Genomic DNA, 16,640 nt, shown 5'->3' with positions numbered 1-16,640 from the left:
TCCCTTCCGACCCTAACATCTATGAATCTATGAATCTATGAAGCATGTGTATAGGCACCCCATTTTCATTTTTTTTAACTCATGTGTGAAGCAGCCCCTCACATAGCTTGTTGTTGAGCCTTATTACATGTTTGTTTGTTTTTCTGTCAGGAATGTAATGAAAATAAAGTAATAAACTGAGATGCAATGTAGTGGGGTCTACTTGTTACTCATTCTTTCAGTGCCGCTGCAGCTCATACATTAAAGTCAAGGCTCTCTAACTGAATCTCTGTGCCTCAATTTTCTGACTTTTCATCCTGAAGAACTAAGGGAAGAAAGCAGTCAATAGGCTTGCCTTCTGGTGCATCTCCATTCACTGGTTTCTGGTCATCTTAGCTTTGATATAATTAGACAGGCTAAGTACAGAAAGTCAAAAGCCCCTGAGACTGCATAGCTTGAACCCATAAGCAAGTGAACACCTATTCGCTTTTGATCCCAGAAATGCAACCACATGCCTTCAGTGGCTCAGGTCAGAAGCTTGGGGGCAATGGAGCACACCTTTCTACTTGACTGAAGCAGACAGCTTGGGCCAAGACTAGCTTGCATACCCTGTGCGGCAGAGGGTTGTAGGGGAGGTGCAAAGCATCCTGGGAATCCAGAAGACTGTGAAATAGCTTGAATCTTGAAGGGATCTGGGACGGAAATTCAATAAACCGATTTAACCTAAATCAGTTAAGTCTGATACCACATCCATCCAGGTTTATCTTAAATTGCTTTTGACCATTTTGAAAGTTGTTTATGTACACTGAATTTCTGTTGTGTTACAGATTTGAACTGGTTTCCAATCACTTATACCAGTTTATGTGTAACTTCTGTCTGTAGCCTGTATTATATAATAGTTTGCAGTAATCTGTTTTACTTTCTGCTGTAAGTGATATAACATTTCCTCTCATTTGATGAATAATACAGAGGTCTATTTTTCAACAATGCAATGTTAACAATCTGAAAAAGTTTCCTGTGCTAATTTGTGTATGTGTGTTTGCAGCTATAAAAAAAAAAGCTTTCATTTTAAATGTAGAGATTACTTGGTTACAGAGGATAACAGAAATTTTATTCAATTTCCCTCAAGAGGGTGATTTTATAAACATTTAAAGGAATGAATTCACAAAAAACATATCTATTCTTTGCTGAATGAGAAAAGTAAAGTGACATTCTCTGGACAGAGCCTGGCTTAAATAATTCTCTTTCTCCCTTAACATTAAAACAAGGTACATGTGGGATTTCAGTGATGCAGTGGCTCTATGCTGGTCTTCTGTACAGGGATTAATATTTTTGAATTAAATTTAATTCTTAAAGTCAGTGTTCCCTATTTTTAAAGCGGAAAAATCAAATTAATTCAAGAACACCTATTCAATTTTAAGATCCATTTTGTCTGCAATTTCTTATAACATAAAAATATAACTGCATCTATCACCAACATTGGCTAAACTGAAACACTTGCATGACAAAAAATAACAACTGAATTAAACTCTTGCAGGTTTTTAAAAGGCAGCTTTTGATAATCTTAATGAATTTTACTTACAAGTATCAATTATTTTCATACAAACTTGCTGGTTTTAATAATGTCCAGCTTGTAACTGATGTTGAGGGTACCATAAGTCCATTTCTGATAACTATTTCACTGAACTCTTGTGCATTCCTTGATAGACGTATACTAAAGCTTAGTATTTCATACCCAAATAAGAACAGAGAAACTATATGAAAAAATATTCCTTTGAAACCTGTAAAATACATAATAGTGGGTGCATTTACACATGCAATTAATACACACAAATAAACTCTGGAGCTTATTGTTGCAGAGCTTATTGGTCCTGGGTGCTGTGTCTTTATGTGCACCCAGGACCACAGCATGTTGAGTCGGGGCAGAGCAGCACCTGTTGGCAGGTCCAGGGGATCAGCCTGCCAGCCTGGGGCTGTTCCCCTTAGCTCAATGTGCTGTGGAGGGGCTGGCTGGAACATAATGGTGCATCAGCATGGGACCAGCCGGCAGGCAGCCCCTGCATTGAAGCACCTTCGTCTCCCAGTCAGCAGGAGCAGACTACACGTGCATTGCTGCAGAGTAAAAAACTCTGCAGTATTATAGTACTTGTATTTACAAGTACAATTAGTTTACTCCACACTAATAAGGCCGCATGTGTAGACACGCAATGTTTACTGTGCAGCTTATTAGTTTATTGTGCAGTAAATGTCTCATGTAGCTACACCCAGTGTTAAAAGAAAAACCCTAGCTTTTTATTAACTTTATATTTTGATTTAAATACATCCATGTCTGTTGCTATCTGTAATTTCCTTAGCTGAGTGAAATTCACGTTTTTCAGTTGACACTATACCTTCAAAGAATACATAATACTGAAATCTACCAGTACCTTTCAGATTTAAAAAGAGAAGTTTGCCCTAAATGATCCACCTGTGAAACTTTTATTACTGAACATATTAACATTTCTAAAACAAAGACATCCATTCTGATCCTGAGCCATCCATGTGATTTGGAAATCCTAAATTACAGACTTGTTATCGCTTCCAATGTTTAGTATTACATCGGTTTAATAATGTGTTCCTTTTTATTAGATCATAGATCACTCTCTTGATGGAAACTGAATAGAATACTTTTTATTATCCTCTAACCCCAACGAAATAATCTCTGAATTAAAAATGAATATTTGTTATTTTTTGCATTTTTACATTTGTCTATCGAATACCATTTCTTTTAATTTTACAATTATTGCAGATGTAATAGTATGCTAGGATAGTATTTCATACTAATCAATTCCTTTTCAACAGAATCTCCTTTAGAGCCAAGAGAAAACTTATTTTCATGAACTGCATTGAGAATTACTTTAAATATGACTTCTTCCTATTCCTCTTTGTCCTGCTAGTTAGCCTAGAAATCTATATATCCTGCTGATGATGAGAGGGAAGAAACTGGGATTGCAATTGGGATTTCACTGGAAGTCAGTTCAGTCTGTAACTCTCAAAATGTAGCTTTTTTCCCCACTTCTTATATTCTTCCAGTTCTGGCTGAGCTTTATTATTTTTTAACAAGACATAACATGTTCTGTGAATTCAAAACTGGGAATCATTCTCTAGCCAAAACACACTGTTCAACTATTTTGGTGTACCAGTTCACTTTAAATAAATTCTCCTGTGTCCTTCTACTTAACCTGAACTCAGACTTCCTTAATCTGTGATCGCCTTCTGGGACTAAAAAGAAATACAGTCACTCACAAACTCATGAGAACTGAGCCCGTCTGGCATGTCCAGTCCTTAAGCATGGCTTCAAAAGGATTGCTAAAAGGAGGCTGATTCTAGGGAAGCAACAGATCAACATTCTCAAGAGAATTCTGTATTTTCAATGACAGTTTAATAAAGGTACCAGCTTTCTGCAGACTACTGCCCACCATAACCTAGCGTATTCACATTACCAGTTTCAAGGTGAAGAAGCCACCATGCCAAAAATAAAGTTAGTAAGATAAGGTGGGTAGAGCATAAGAAACAATGTTTGTGTACAATTAACTTTCAGTAGCTACAGCCTTATTAACCACTTGGTATGGGACAATTTATAGGACTATGTATGCAAACATCCACAGTGGCCAATCCAAGTCTTAAATTAGCAATGCCTAGAAATGACTGATGAGCTTAATGAGGAAACAACAACAATCTCAGTGCTATCCTTTGCAAAAATGGATTTTTCAGTGGGATGGAGAAAGATTTAAAAAAAGAAGGAGGAAGGACAGTGTCAAAAGATACAGGTTCTTTCTCTAGAAGAAAGGTCTATGGCCTATACCTTTCTACCCCAAACAGAAGCAATACTTGAGACATGGCTGTTTATCTAGGTAATGTCATATGATTCAAAGTGAATCAATCCTCATGGAGACACCTGATTCATCATGATGACTGATATATATATAAATCAAATGAATTTTAATCTTTAAAAATGCAAGAGTGCAGCAGGTATGAGTTCAGAAACCAAGCTTAGGTAAGATATAAGAACATACTGATGGGAAACAAGATGACTTCCTGAATTGGAATTCTTACTCTAACTCAGGGGTGTCCAAATGATTGCCTGTGGGCCATGAGCAGCCCATGAGGGGTTAACATGAGGTCCTTGGGCTCCTGCCCAATCACCACTCTGCCCATTACATTTGAAGCAGCAGTGGCTGGGGTCTCTAGACTCCCCCTCTCTCCTCTGGCTTCTGGTTCCCACCCGCATGCCTGGAGATGGGGCAGCAGTATTGGATGGGACCAGGCTGCCTGTACTGTGTGCATGGTGGGAAAGGATGCTGGGTGTGCTCTATGTGCTGTGTATTTGACAAAGGATTGAGCCAGGCTACCCATGCTATGTGCTGTCAGTGGGCTACCTGCATGATGTGCGTGGCTGGGAGGAGGTCAGGGTGCTGTATGTGTTGCAGAGGGGAGCGTGTTTGAAAGGGAAGAGAGAGGCACATGCATGGTGGGGTGGAGGGTGGGGTAAGAAGCTGGGCTGTGTGTGTGGCAAAGGGCAAGGGTCATGAGCGTGTGGCCCCTACATCTTTATCCCATGCTCCTTGTAGCTCACTGATACCTGTACTCTCTTTAGGGTAGCCCAGAAACTGATTTTTAGACTCCCTCAAAATGACACAAGCACTAGTCAGTTTGGGGCCTATGAATATCCTAACATTGACAGCACTGTTAACAATGTTCACTAAGAAGCCTTGAAAATGAAGGGACATAGTGTTTCTGAAAAGGGCTAACTGGCATCATTTCAAGACATCTAACAGCAACCCTATGCTTCCCCCTCATCATTTCTCTGTAGTTAACCAGAGTACCATTAGGTTAAAAAACAGACAGTGAGACTGAGACCTTCTACGCTCTTAAATTTCATGCTCTTAACTGATATGCAGCTAACTCATACTTTTTACAACATAAACAGCAGGAAACAGGCTTTGTGTTATGCTGATAGGTAAATTATGCACTTATCAAGTATGCAAAACAGTGGAGTACACTGTAGGAACAAACACTGCTGGTAATAACAAATAAAATGCTGACTAAGATCAATTCAAATTACTGCAGAATATATTCAGAGCTCTTTCTGCTAATGAATTTGAAGAAAAGAAAAAAGGAGAAGTATAAGATACGGAAATTCAAGAAGAACCTGGCTATTCAACAACATACTTGTTTTGTAATTGAATGTGCTGTACTATGTGTAAATGTCAAGCATCGGTTTTCAAATTAAATGAGACTAGAGAAAAGGAAATCATAAAAATGACAATGCACTGAATATCAAAATGAATGATAATGCAAGAGAAAATCTGTAGAGAAGCTGCCATTTTATTTTAGAAGCATTAACTGAACAAGTTCTGATGTTCTTCCGCTTATTCTGCTATTTTGTTTTCAGGCATGAGATGAGGACTAAATGCATTAATGAAAAGTGAAGTTACTTTACAAGAACTAGTGAGTTCTAATTTTAATCACAGTTGACTATCATATGATCTCAAACTTGATCCATGAGGAAGATTCCTCTTTTTTCCATAATGACCAGAAAATAATATCCTTATTGGGTCTACTGTTTTCTCCATTTAAGCGTTTAAATACCTAGACTGTGACCTGATGGACAGTAACTGGATTGCAGCAAAAGAAAACTGCTATCTGATTTATTTGTGCTAAACCTGTGCAATAAAATTAATGCTTATTTTAATTGGTAGAAAAAGAAATTGCAAATTGATATAAAATTGAAGTGTTGGACTGGCTAAAGGCTAGGAAAATGCATGCAACCTGCCTTGGAAAAGCATAATATTTGCATTTAAATATTTGAAAGATTTTTAATTTATGCCCCTGGCAAATGAAAAGTGGATACATAGCTACATAGTGGAAAGCAGGAATGCTGTATTTTTGCTCTTAGGCTGTAAGTACAAAATATATAAATTATTCTTTGTCCACTTAAGTATTTTGAATAAAATGTGTGAAAAGTACTGTGAGAAAAGAAAGATTCCATCCTCTTTCAGGAATGAAATCATGTACAAATCCATGGGCTTGATTCTCCTGTTACTCCTAATTTATGCCAAAATAAGTATCTCTACTAAAGCCAATGCAGTTATACAAGTGCAAGTGAGAAGGGACCATGCACCATATGCTTTTGATTTGTATTCATTGCAGTGTTTCAGACTAGCGCTGTGATTACATTAGTATCAACATTATGACAAAACACTGCAATCAGCAGAGTCTGTTACAAAGAAAATCCCTAGTACTTAATACATTAAAAATAGATAAGCCTGCCATTAGTTAGAGAAGCTGATTTCTATGGTTAAACAAGCTGTTCCAGTCTTTAGTTGGTTGTGGTACTAAATACAGAATTCTAACTATGTTGCTCAGGCATTCACTGTAATGTGGCAAAAGGAAAAAACAAACAAGCAAACAACCCCCCCCCCCCCCCCCCAAATCCTCACTGAATAAGACATTGGTTAACAAAAGCCACAGTGAAATTATATATTTTAGTCTGATTAAGTGACATGTCCCAAAATTTAGTTTAATATAGAGGCTTTAGTTACATTCCTAAAAAGAATTTAAGATGACAAACAGAGAAAACATAAAAAGAGGAGACAGAAAATCAATACAAACTTGATTTTTGCAAGGCAAAATCTTTTGTTATTTTTGCAATAGCTAAAATAACCATAACAATAACCATGTTATAACTTATTTTTCAGCCAACACTGTAATGCAGCAAAGCAGCAAGGTGGACTCTATGGATAGGGATCTACCTAAGCTGTGGAGTGACAAAGGGGGTTTTTTACAGTCTGATCACAGTGCACCAAGCTGTTTTTGTGGGCATTTTGTGGTGGCCCTGACCATTGCTGCTGATTGGCAGAGGGCACCTTCACTGACTCTACATCACTACTGTTTTTGCCCCACCCCTCCCTGCTGATTGGCAGAGAATGCCTTCACTCAGTCTACCTCACTACTACTTTTTTTTTTTGGTTGATTTTGCAGCCAACACTGGATTTCCCAGTGATCATAAAAAAACATCATTTTTTGCAGTTTCTGTGAAATCTGCAAAACTGTAGTTTAGGTAAGTTTCTATCTGTGGAGAAATCATTATTCCACTATAGCAACATTTCTGGTTGCATTTTGCATTGCTAATTGAGTATATCTTTCCATGTAAGTTTTAGAAACTCCACTCCGAGGAGACATAGGCGAGACACACATGCTAATTGCCATCAGTGTGTTTCAGGAAAGCCTACAAGTTACAGAAAAGCTGCTAGGTAATATGCTATCACCCTGTCATATAGTTAAGAACAACAATGGTAAATGGGTTAATCCTCATCTGCTACAGAAAACTTCATAGGTCTAGGGACAGACAAACATAAACCAGTATAAGTGATCAGAAACCAGTTCAAATCTGTAACACACCAGAAGTTCAGTGCATATAAACTACTTTCAAAGTGGCTGAAACCAATTTAATATAAGCCTAGATGGATGCAGTATCAGGCTTAAACTAATTTAGGTTAAATCAATTGATTTAACCTTATTAAACTTCTGCCCCAGATTCCCTCCAAATTCAGGCTAACTCACAGTCTCCCAGCTTCCCAGGATGCTTTGCACCTCCTTCACAACTCTCCTCCCCGCCCCGCAAGGTATGCAAGCTAGCCTTGGCCCAAGCTGTCTGCTCCAAACACTCTAATGCTGAGCCACTGCACAGCCAGGGGGACCCTGTTCACATGTCTCAGTATGCCCTGCAGCCTCCCAGTTTGCCTGGTAGTGATAGCAGTGTACAGGACACCTCTGATTAGGTGACCCATACTGCCTTGCAGGCTGTGCAGCACAATGAGGGTATTGTGAAGGGCCTCCCTGCTTGGCTGGAGCCGTAAAGTCCAGCCTGGGCACATCTACAAGAGCTGTTTACTGCACAGTTGACTTCTGCGCCCAAAACCAACTGTGCACTACCAATTCATATTTTGCTGGAAAAGATCATCACAAAATGTCATGGTGACATCCACGATCAGGCCACTGGCACCAGTTAGATCTTGTAATTGTTAGGAGGAAAGACCTACCTTCAGTGCAGATTAAAAATTAGCATCATGCAAAATCAATATAACATGTGTTAAAAGGATTAAGATTAACACATTGACAAATTCCAAAATGTAGTAATCAATGAGTAGTCATTATCAAACTGAGTTATTTCTAATGGATTTCCACAGGAATCAGTAGTAGGTCCCTTGCTATTCAACATGTTCGTCCATGATTTTAAAGCAAATATAACACAGATAATATTTGTGAATGACACACAAACTGGCAGTGGGGTAATAATGGTGAGGCCTGGGCAGTCAAAATCAGAGACAGAGATATAAAAATAAACAAACACAAAAATATCAGAACAATGATTTTACCTTATCTGTGCATCTCAGTCCTAAGCTCTAAGAATGAAGCTTCCACTTCTGTCCAAGCCAAAGACCTCTCCTAGACTGGTAGTCTGAATTGCCCAGCTAAATCACTGGCAGACTAAAGCATCTTTTGCCCATGAAACTTTAGATTTGCTGTCATGGATTTACTTGTCCTTCTCTGGGCATTTACATATTTCTACACAATTCTCAGGAAGCATATGCTATGCATATAATTTTATGCCCCAGTTGTGTATCTGTTTACCAGACCAGGAGCTTTTCCTGATCCAATTACAACCAGGAGAATATTTACATCTTGATGTACATAAAGGAAACATCTACACGTTCATTAATGTGCCGCAATTATGGTGCATTGTTTGTACCTGTAATGACAGGTATTAATTTAATGAGCTGTAATTGGTGCTACTGAGTATTAATGCAAATGAACTTCTTTTTTGTGATTCTACTGCACGTTAGATTAAATCTACTGTGCACGGGCTTTGCCTGCCGTGCTAATATGCAGTAGAATTAGTCTTCTGCGCATTAAGCATCTTGGGTAGATGCACCAACTGATTACTCATTCAGTGTTCTAAAGATACAGTCTCACTTATTTTCCCCCACTGGGGGAAATACCCTTCTTTGAAAAGCCTGTTTCCAGGTTTTATTCTTGCTATACCTCTCCTTTAAAATGTAAATTTATCAATGTTTGGAAGGGCCTAGCTGCTGCCCCAGCCACTGCCCCCTTCTCTCCCCACCCACTCCAGTTACATTACTGCATTCATATCAATGACCACAATTCACAAAAACAGAAGAATGATGAGGCTAAGCAGAGCTAGCTTAATGCTAGCTACCCATAGAGACCACACATCATATTAGTAAAATAAATCCAAGAATATATGTGTGGCATTCCATGAACACCTCAAATATTGTGGGTTTGTGATGCTGTGTAGAGTCTAGTTCTTTATAAAAGAATATTAAAATGTTAAAAAGTTAGAGAGCATGCAGAGAAAAGCCAGACAAATTATTTAAGGGACAGAAGAAAACATCTCCTTCAGTAGGAGATTTAAATAGCTCAATCTGTTATCTTATTTAAAAGAAGATTAAGAGGTGACTTGATTACAGTGTATAAATACTTGCAAAGGTAGAATACACTGGATACTAAATGCATCTTTAGCATAAGAAAATAGATAGGACAGGCAGGAGAAACCACTACAAATACCAATGACTAGAAGCTAAAACCAGACAAATTTAATAAGGAATTAAGTTTTTAATAGTGAGGACAATTAACGATGGGAACAAGCAGTGAAATAGTAGAGTCTCTATTTCTTGATGTCTTCAGATCACACCTAAATGTTTTTCTGGAAGATATGCTTTAGCTATACACAAACTAATAAGCTCAACATAGAGGTAACTGAATGAAACTGAATGGCCTGTAACATATAAGAGTAGAAGCAGGGTAGATTTGCACCTTATAGACTAACACAAGTATTATGTAGCACAAACATTTGTAGGCTGAAGCTCATTAAATCATTAATGAAAAGCAGCTGTTCTCTGGGATTGCTCCCTTTTTGAACAGCCACTTCTCCCACAATATACATATTATAATATATGTACCAACGCTGAGAACAGATACTACTAACTATATGGGCTATGTTTCAAAGGGCAGGATATGAAGTTTATCATCATAACTGTTTCCCAAATTTTAAAAGACCAATATAAGTATTGAAATTTTAACATAGCAAGAATGGTGTCTAATTTCATGACTTATTTTTTTTCTAAAATAGTACTTTGTATAGTATATACTACAGTGATCAGTATCATGTGCATTCAAAAACTTATTAGAGAGAGAGAGGGGAGCAGAGAGAGGGAACGAAACAGATTTTCACTCTAGACATCTTTTGCCACAAGTGGCATGTATCTGCAGTTTCTACTGTGTGCAGAAGAGAGGAACCATCTAACCCAAGCTCCCAATATAAAAAAAAAACTGCCCACCTGAAATTCTGATTTGAGCTACTTCTCCATCTCCTCCTTTACTGTGTGCACGAACCTCAACCACATATTCACCATCTCTGGGGACTGGGACTTCTATTGAATGTTTACCAGTTGAATACAATTTGCCCTCATGTTGGCCATCTGGTCGATACAGCACCTTGTAAAGCCCCAAAATAAGTAGTTATTGCAATGGCATAGTGTTACTGATACCACAGCTGCACTCGTACAGAATTCTGATTAATACATTTAATGCATATACACTTTCATGTGCATATACTTCACAAGAATCAAAACTACATAACGTGTATTGCTGCACTGAGTGTCCAATAACAAAGGAGCTGAGCGAGAGCGAGAGTGAGAGAGAGAGAGAGGCTTTTCTAATTTATTTCTTTATGACAAAATAATGCCACCTTATTTTTAAAACATTTTCCTATATGGGTCCAAAACAGGTTTTTAAATGACTGAGGAAGATACTTTGGTATCACCAAAGATAAAATAAATATAAATCACATTACAGAATTATAATATTCTATAACAGAAGTTATTTAAGAATATTCTCATTCTTGAAGGCTAGCTTAATAATTTATTTTACTAAAATGTTTCAGAACTGGCAGACTATTTAAAGTGTGAAATTAGCATGTGACTTATGTGACATATGAAAATGATTTCTGTTTGTTTTCAAAGGAAGTAACTCAATCTATCAAAGAGACCTATGTGTGTAGCATATAAAACTCTAACTGTATTACTTCCAAGTAAACACTAAGGCTAGGGAGGAACCCATTTTATAGGTTTCTGCATACCAATGAACTATAACTACACGTATATTACATTTGTTGTACCCTAGTTGCATGTAACAGGGTATGCTGTTTCATTACAAACAGATCTACTTTCTTAGATTATAAAGGGCATGTATTGTTAGAACTGTGATTTCTAGGAGAAGGACAGAAAAGCAATGCATACTTGGAAAAAGAGCAAAATTTTAAGAGAACAGTCTGTGGAAAATTTTCCATAAAACTGAAAAAAAATACATCTTTCTGTATGGGAAGAAAGGCCCTACTGAATATCTAATGTGATATTCTCAAACTTTTCTATATTATAGCCCCTTGTTAAGAAAAATAAGAGGAAGTTTTGTGATCACACAGTATTAAAAGAGGTGGGTTTTGTGATCTCCATGTATAAAACCAGGGGCCTTAGCATGGAAGCGCAATGGAATTTGAGTGGATACTGAAGTTCGTTATTGGCTATGAAATACACCATGTGCAGGATATACAAGTTAAAAGCTATTTTTATAGATCATACTTTGTATCCAGAAACTGCTGATTCATTTGGCATGGGCTTGACGTGATCCCAAGTGATGATGTACCTTGAACCAGACCTTACAGAACTGATAATTCTTGGACGTTGACTTGGAGCTGAAAAAAAGATATGTAGAAAGCATGCATAAATAGGGCTTCCTAAACCCTTTAAACATTTTAATTAAGGCTTAAAAAAAGGCAAATTATGATTGCTCTTTATGCAAATATCAGGTAGTGTCTTTCTCAGAATGCAGTCGTGTGGCTCTCACCAGGAAGTTTTTGAAATGGCCTCTTTATGGGCTTGGCTTTTGTGCATTATCGGAACAGAAGTGGTTAACAAAATCCTTTTCTAGGGTATTGGCCGAGTGTTCACCAGCATCTCCCTTAATCTGGATTTAATTATATTCATTTGATGTATTTAAATATCACTATTGAAAGACACTTCCACAACATTTCTCCTTGAGGTAAACAGTGCCCCATTGCACAAAGTGTAATATTAAAATAGTGACAATATAAAATTAATCTTCTTATTTGACAGATATACATCTGCAAGTTTGAGTCACACAGTATATACTGTTTAGTTTATTGAAAAAAACCACATATGTTGACCTCATATGTTTTTAGAAGTTGCAAGTGTACTTTAAACAAACAAACACAGTTATTAATTATCAATCTTACTTGAATTTTTTTTCTTTTCCCCAAATCAGCATGGGGGGAAAATCCCCTTGTCTTATATTTGCATGCAAGGAAACCTCATTAAACACGTTGTCTATAATTAAATGTTTGCCAAAAGCAACATGTGCTCAGCAATGAAAACCAACTATGAAATTGATTAAATGCATAGTTTCATAGTTGGTTTCATAGTTGGTAGGGTCGGAAGGGACCTAAGCAGATTGTCTAGTTCGACCCCCCTGCCATGGCCAGGAAAGGATGCTGGGGTCAAATGACCCCAGCTAGGTGGCTGTCTAGCCTCCTTTTGAAGACCCCCGGGGTAGGAGCGAGCACTACTTCCCTTGGAAGTTGGTTCCAGCTCCTAGCCGCCCTGACTGTGAAGTAGTGCCTCCTGATATCTAGCCCAAATCTCTTCTAAGTCAACTTATGGCCATTGTTCCTTGTTACCCCCAGTAGTGCTCGGGGGGAACATGGACTCTCCTATTGCCTGCTGGTCCCCCTTGGTAAGTTTATAGGTGACCACCAGATCCCCTCTCAGCCTTCTTTGGGGGAGGCTGAACAGGTTCAGGTCCCGTAGCCTCTCCTCGTAGGGCCTGCCTTGCTGCCCCCTAATCATGCGAGTGGCCCTCTTAGGAACCCTCTCAATGCTGTCCACATCCCTTCTGAAGTGTGGCGCCCAGAACTGGATACAGTACTCCAACTGCAGTCTGACCAATGTTGCATAGAGGGGGAGGATCACCTCCTTGGACCTGTTCGTGATGCATCTATGGATGCACGACAAAGTGCGGTTAGCCTTCCTGACCGCGTTCCCACACTGGCAGCCCATGTTCATCTTGGAATCAATAGTGATTCCAAGATCCTTCTTTGCCTCTGTGCTGACAAGAAGGGAGTTCCCCAGCGTGTAGGTATGCTGCTGGTTCTTCCTCCCCAGGTGCAACACCTTGCACTTGTCAGTATTGTATTCCATCCTATTCTCATCCGCCCACCCCTGTAACCTGTCGAGAGCTAGTTGTAGCCTGTCCCTCTCTTCTAGTGTACTCACTTCTCCCCACATCTTAGTGTCATCTGCGAACTTGAATAAGGTGCTTTTCACCCCCTCGTCCAAATCGCCAATGAACATATTGAACAGTGTGGGCCTGAGGACCGAGCCCTGGGGAACCCCACTGATCACATCTCTCCAGGTGAAAAATGACCCATCCTCCACCACACCCTGGGTGTGGCCCTCCAGCCAATTTGTGACCCATCTGACTGTGTAGGCATTGACACCACAGACACCTAATTTTTTAATGAGGATGGGGTGAGAGATGGTGTTGAAGGCCTTCCTAAAGTCCAGGAAGGTTACGTCCACCGCGACACCTGCGTCCATGGCTTTTGTAACCTGGTCATAGAAGGCCACCAGGTTGCTCTGACAGAACCTGCCTCTAATGAACCCGTGTTGATTGCCCCTAAGCATAAACTCCCCTGCTGGTCCCTTGCAGATGTGCTCCTGGATAATTTTCTCAAAGAGGTAAGACTAACGGGCCTATAGTTTCCTGGGCCCTCTTTCCTCCCTTTTTTGAAAATGGGGACCACATTGGCTCTTTTCCAGTCGTCAGACACCTCACCAGGGCACCATAAGTGCTCGTAAAGCCGTGCCAGGGGTCCTGCAATGACCTCTGCCAGTTCCCTAAGCACTTTGGGGTGGAGATCGCCAGGACCTGTTGATTTGAACATATCTAGTCCCTCCAGAAGTTCCCTGACTAGGTCCTCACTGGCCTGGCTGTGCCTCACCTGAGTCCGTGACCCAGTCCTTGCTCAGAAAAATGGAAGCAAAGAATCTGTTAAAGAGATTAGCTTTGTCATCTGGTGCTACCACCAGATTACCAAGCATGTCCTGCAGAGGCCCCACATTATTTGGCACCTTCTTTTTACCCACTATGTATTTAAAAAAGGACTTGTTATCTTTGATCCGAGTCACTAGTCCCAGTTCCATCTCTGCCTTCGCCTTCCTAATAGTCCCCTACAATCTCGAGCCAAGGAGGTATAATCCTCCTTGGTGATGGCCCTTCCCTTCCATTGGGTGTACACCTCCTTTTTGGCTCTGAGGCATTCGTGGATGCTTTTGGTGAGCCATGGGGGCTTTTGAGCACTCTTGCCCCCTTTGATCCACATGGGGATTGTCACGCTTTGGGCTTGGAGGATCGTCTCCTTAAGGAACAACCACTCTTCTTGGACTCCCAACTCCCCTCCCCTCCGGGACCTCAGTGTTTCCCTGACTAGTCTCCTCACCTCACTGAAATCCGCTCTCCTGAAGTTCAGGGCTGCTGCCTTGCTGCAGGCTTTTGACACCCTGCACTGGATGGTAAATTCTAGTAGGCAATGGTTGCTATCGCCCAGTTGGTCGAGCAGCCACAGTCCCCTCACCAGGTTGTCACCTGTAGCCAGGACTAGGTCCAACAAGGCATTTCCCCTGGTGGGACTGTGTACCTCTTGGGTTAGGTGGAGGTCCTGTAATTTGGCTAGGAACCTACATGAGAGGTCAGACCTGGCTGACTGCTCTTCCCAGCAGATGTCCAGGTAGTTTAGATCACCCATGATGACCACGTCCCTTGACTTAACTGCATCCGCGAGCTGACCTGAGAATTCCCAGTCCGGCTCTTCTCTCTGGTTAGGTGGCCTGTAGTAAACCCCCATCATTAGGTCCCTTTCCCCCGACCCCTTTGTATTCTGACCCAGAGCACCTCCATCTGCCCTACTTCAGACCCAGTGCTGTTTGCAGAGGATGTGTATTGCTCTTTGACATAGAGCACCACACCCCCACCTTTCCTCCCTGTTCTATCCCACCTCTACCACCTATAGCCCTTGATGTTTACCACCCCATCATGCGTTGGATCCCACCAAGTTTCAGTGAGCCCCACTATATCTGGGTTTGTGTTAGCTAGCAGGAGGACAAGTTCCTTCTGCTTGTTCCCCATACTGTGAGCCAACCCTGAGCATGGCTGTAAAACATGCAGCCCATACTGGACAGACCACACAGATAACTTAGTAAAGCCCACCTGAATAAGATATATGGTAGTGCCCATTGCATGCAGTCCCCCTCAACACCGACTCTTTTTCAAAACATGGTGAATCACAAAGTTGAATACATTTTGAGTTCCTCTTCATTCCTCCAGCTGAGCTGCAGCTTTCTTTCCAATTTTCAATCATTCCTGTTTCTTTACCAGTCTTAAATGTTTGGCAAACATCACCAAACAGGGCCCTAAACAATTCACCCAGAATCCCTCTGATGCCCACTCTCTCTCAGCCTGTTTCACATTTTATTAGTGAGATCCCACTTCCTATGAAGTGGAACCAAACCAGGTTGCCCTGTGCCTCATCTGAATATAAATATGCACATAATGCCATGTCCACTGCAACTGATATTGAATTATCAATACTTCCATACTGGCAGTGTTAGCATCAGTAAGGACACTGGCATTTGTGTGACAATCTTCCTGCTTTATGTCAAGAATCTTCTGGAGGTAGCACTGGTGATGGTGTTCCAGGCTTTTCAGGTAGTCCCTGTACGTAATCCAAGCTTCACAGCCACACAGAAGAGGTGGGAGTACTACAGCCTTCTCTAATAGAAGCTCTGTTCGAGTCTTGATGTCATGATCATTAAACACACAATGATTCGGTCTTCTGAAGGCAATGCTGGCACACCAGATCCTACAAAGGATCTCATCATTGATGTTGGCCTTCTTTGGGAGATGGCTGCTTGGGTATGCAAAGTGTTCAACATTCTCCAATTCCTGTTCATCAATGAGGATCTTGCTCAGGAGTGGGGGGGAGGGGAAGGTGTTAGTTGGCCCGGAGAAGGTTGGCGAAGCATCTTTGTTTTTTTTATGTTAAGGGCCAGTCTCAGGCACTGGTATGCTTGAGAGAAGCAGTTAAGGGTTGTTTGTGGGTCCTCCTCAGTATGTCAGCACAATCATAAGTGTATTGAAGTTCCACAATCAAGGCTAAAGCAACTTTGGTTTTGGCAAGGAGGCGGGAGAGATTGAAAAAGTTCCCATCCATCCTGTACTTAGTGTTGATGTCATGTGGCAGAAGGTCATGGATGAGCATCTTGATGACAGCAAGAAAGATGGAAAACAAAATTGGTGAAATCATGCACCCCTACTTGACACCAGTTCAAATGGCAAACAGCTCCATAGCAGAGCCATAGTGGCTTTGGTCAAATCAAATCAATAAGGGCAATATACAGTTCCTGGTGCTGTTCTTCAGCATTTTTCCTGGATCTGCCAGGGCCATAAAATACACGTCCCTGGTG

General features: G+C 40.4%; 1 protein-coding gene across 13 annotated transcripts in view; it reads right to left on the bottom strand.

Annotated features, from left to right (window-relative positions):
- Positions 1–16,640, bottom strand: part of CNTN1 (contactin 1) — a 470,483-nt gene that overhangs the window by 25,609 nt on the left and 428,234 nt on the right. For all 13 annotated transcript variants that reach the window (XM_059726000.1, XM_059726001.1, XM_059726003.1 and 10 more), the window contains 2 exons: positions 11,682–11,794; positions 10,383–10,539 (listed from right to left, as the gene is read on the bottom strand). In XM_059726000.1, coding sequence (XP_059581983.1) covers positions 10,383–10,539; positions 11,682–11,794 — 270 coding nt within the window. The remainder of the gene's footprint in view (positions 1–10,382; positions 10,540–11,681; positions 11,795–16,640) is intronic.

The sequence above is a fragment of the Alligator mississippiensis genome, chromosome 4, assembly GCF_030867095.1.
Source record: "Alligator mississippiensis isolate rAllMis1 chromosome 4, rAllMis1, whole genome shotgun sequence".
Taxonomy (NCBI): Eukaryota; Metazoa; Chordata; order Crocodylia; family Alligatoridae; genus Alligator; species Alligator mississippiensis.
Note: the sequence above shows the minus strand (reverse complement) of the source record. Positions and strands in the feature narration are given on the sequence as shown.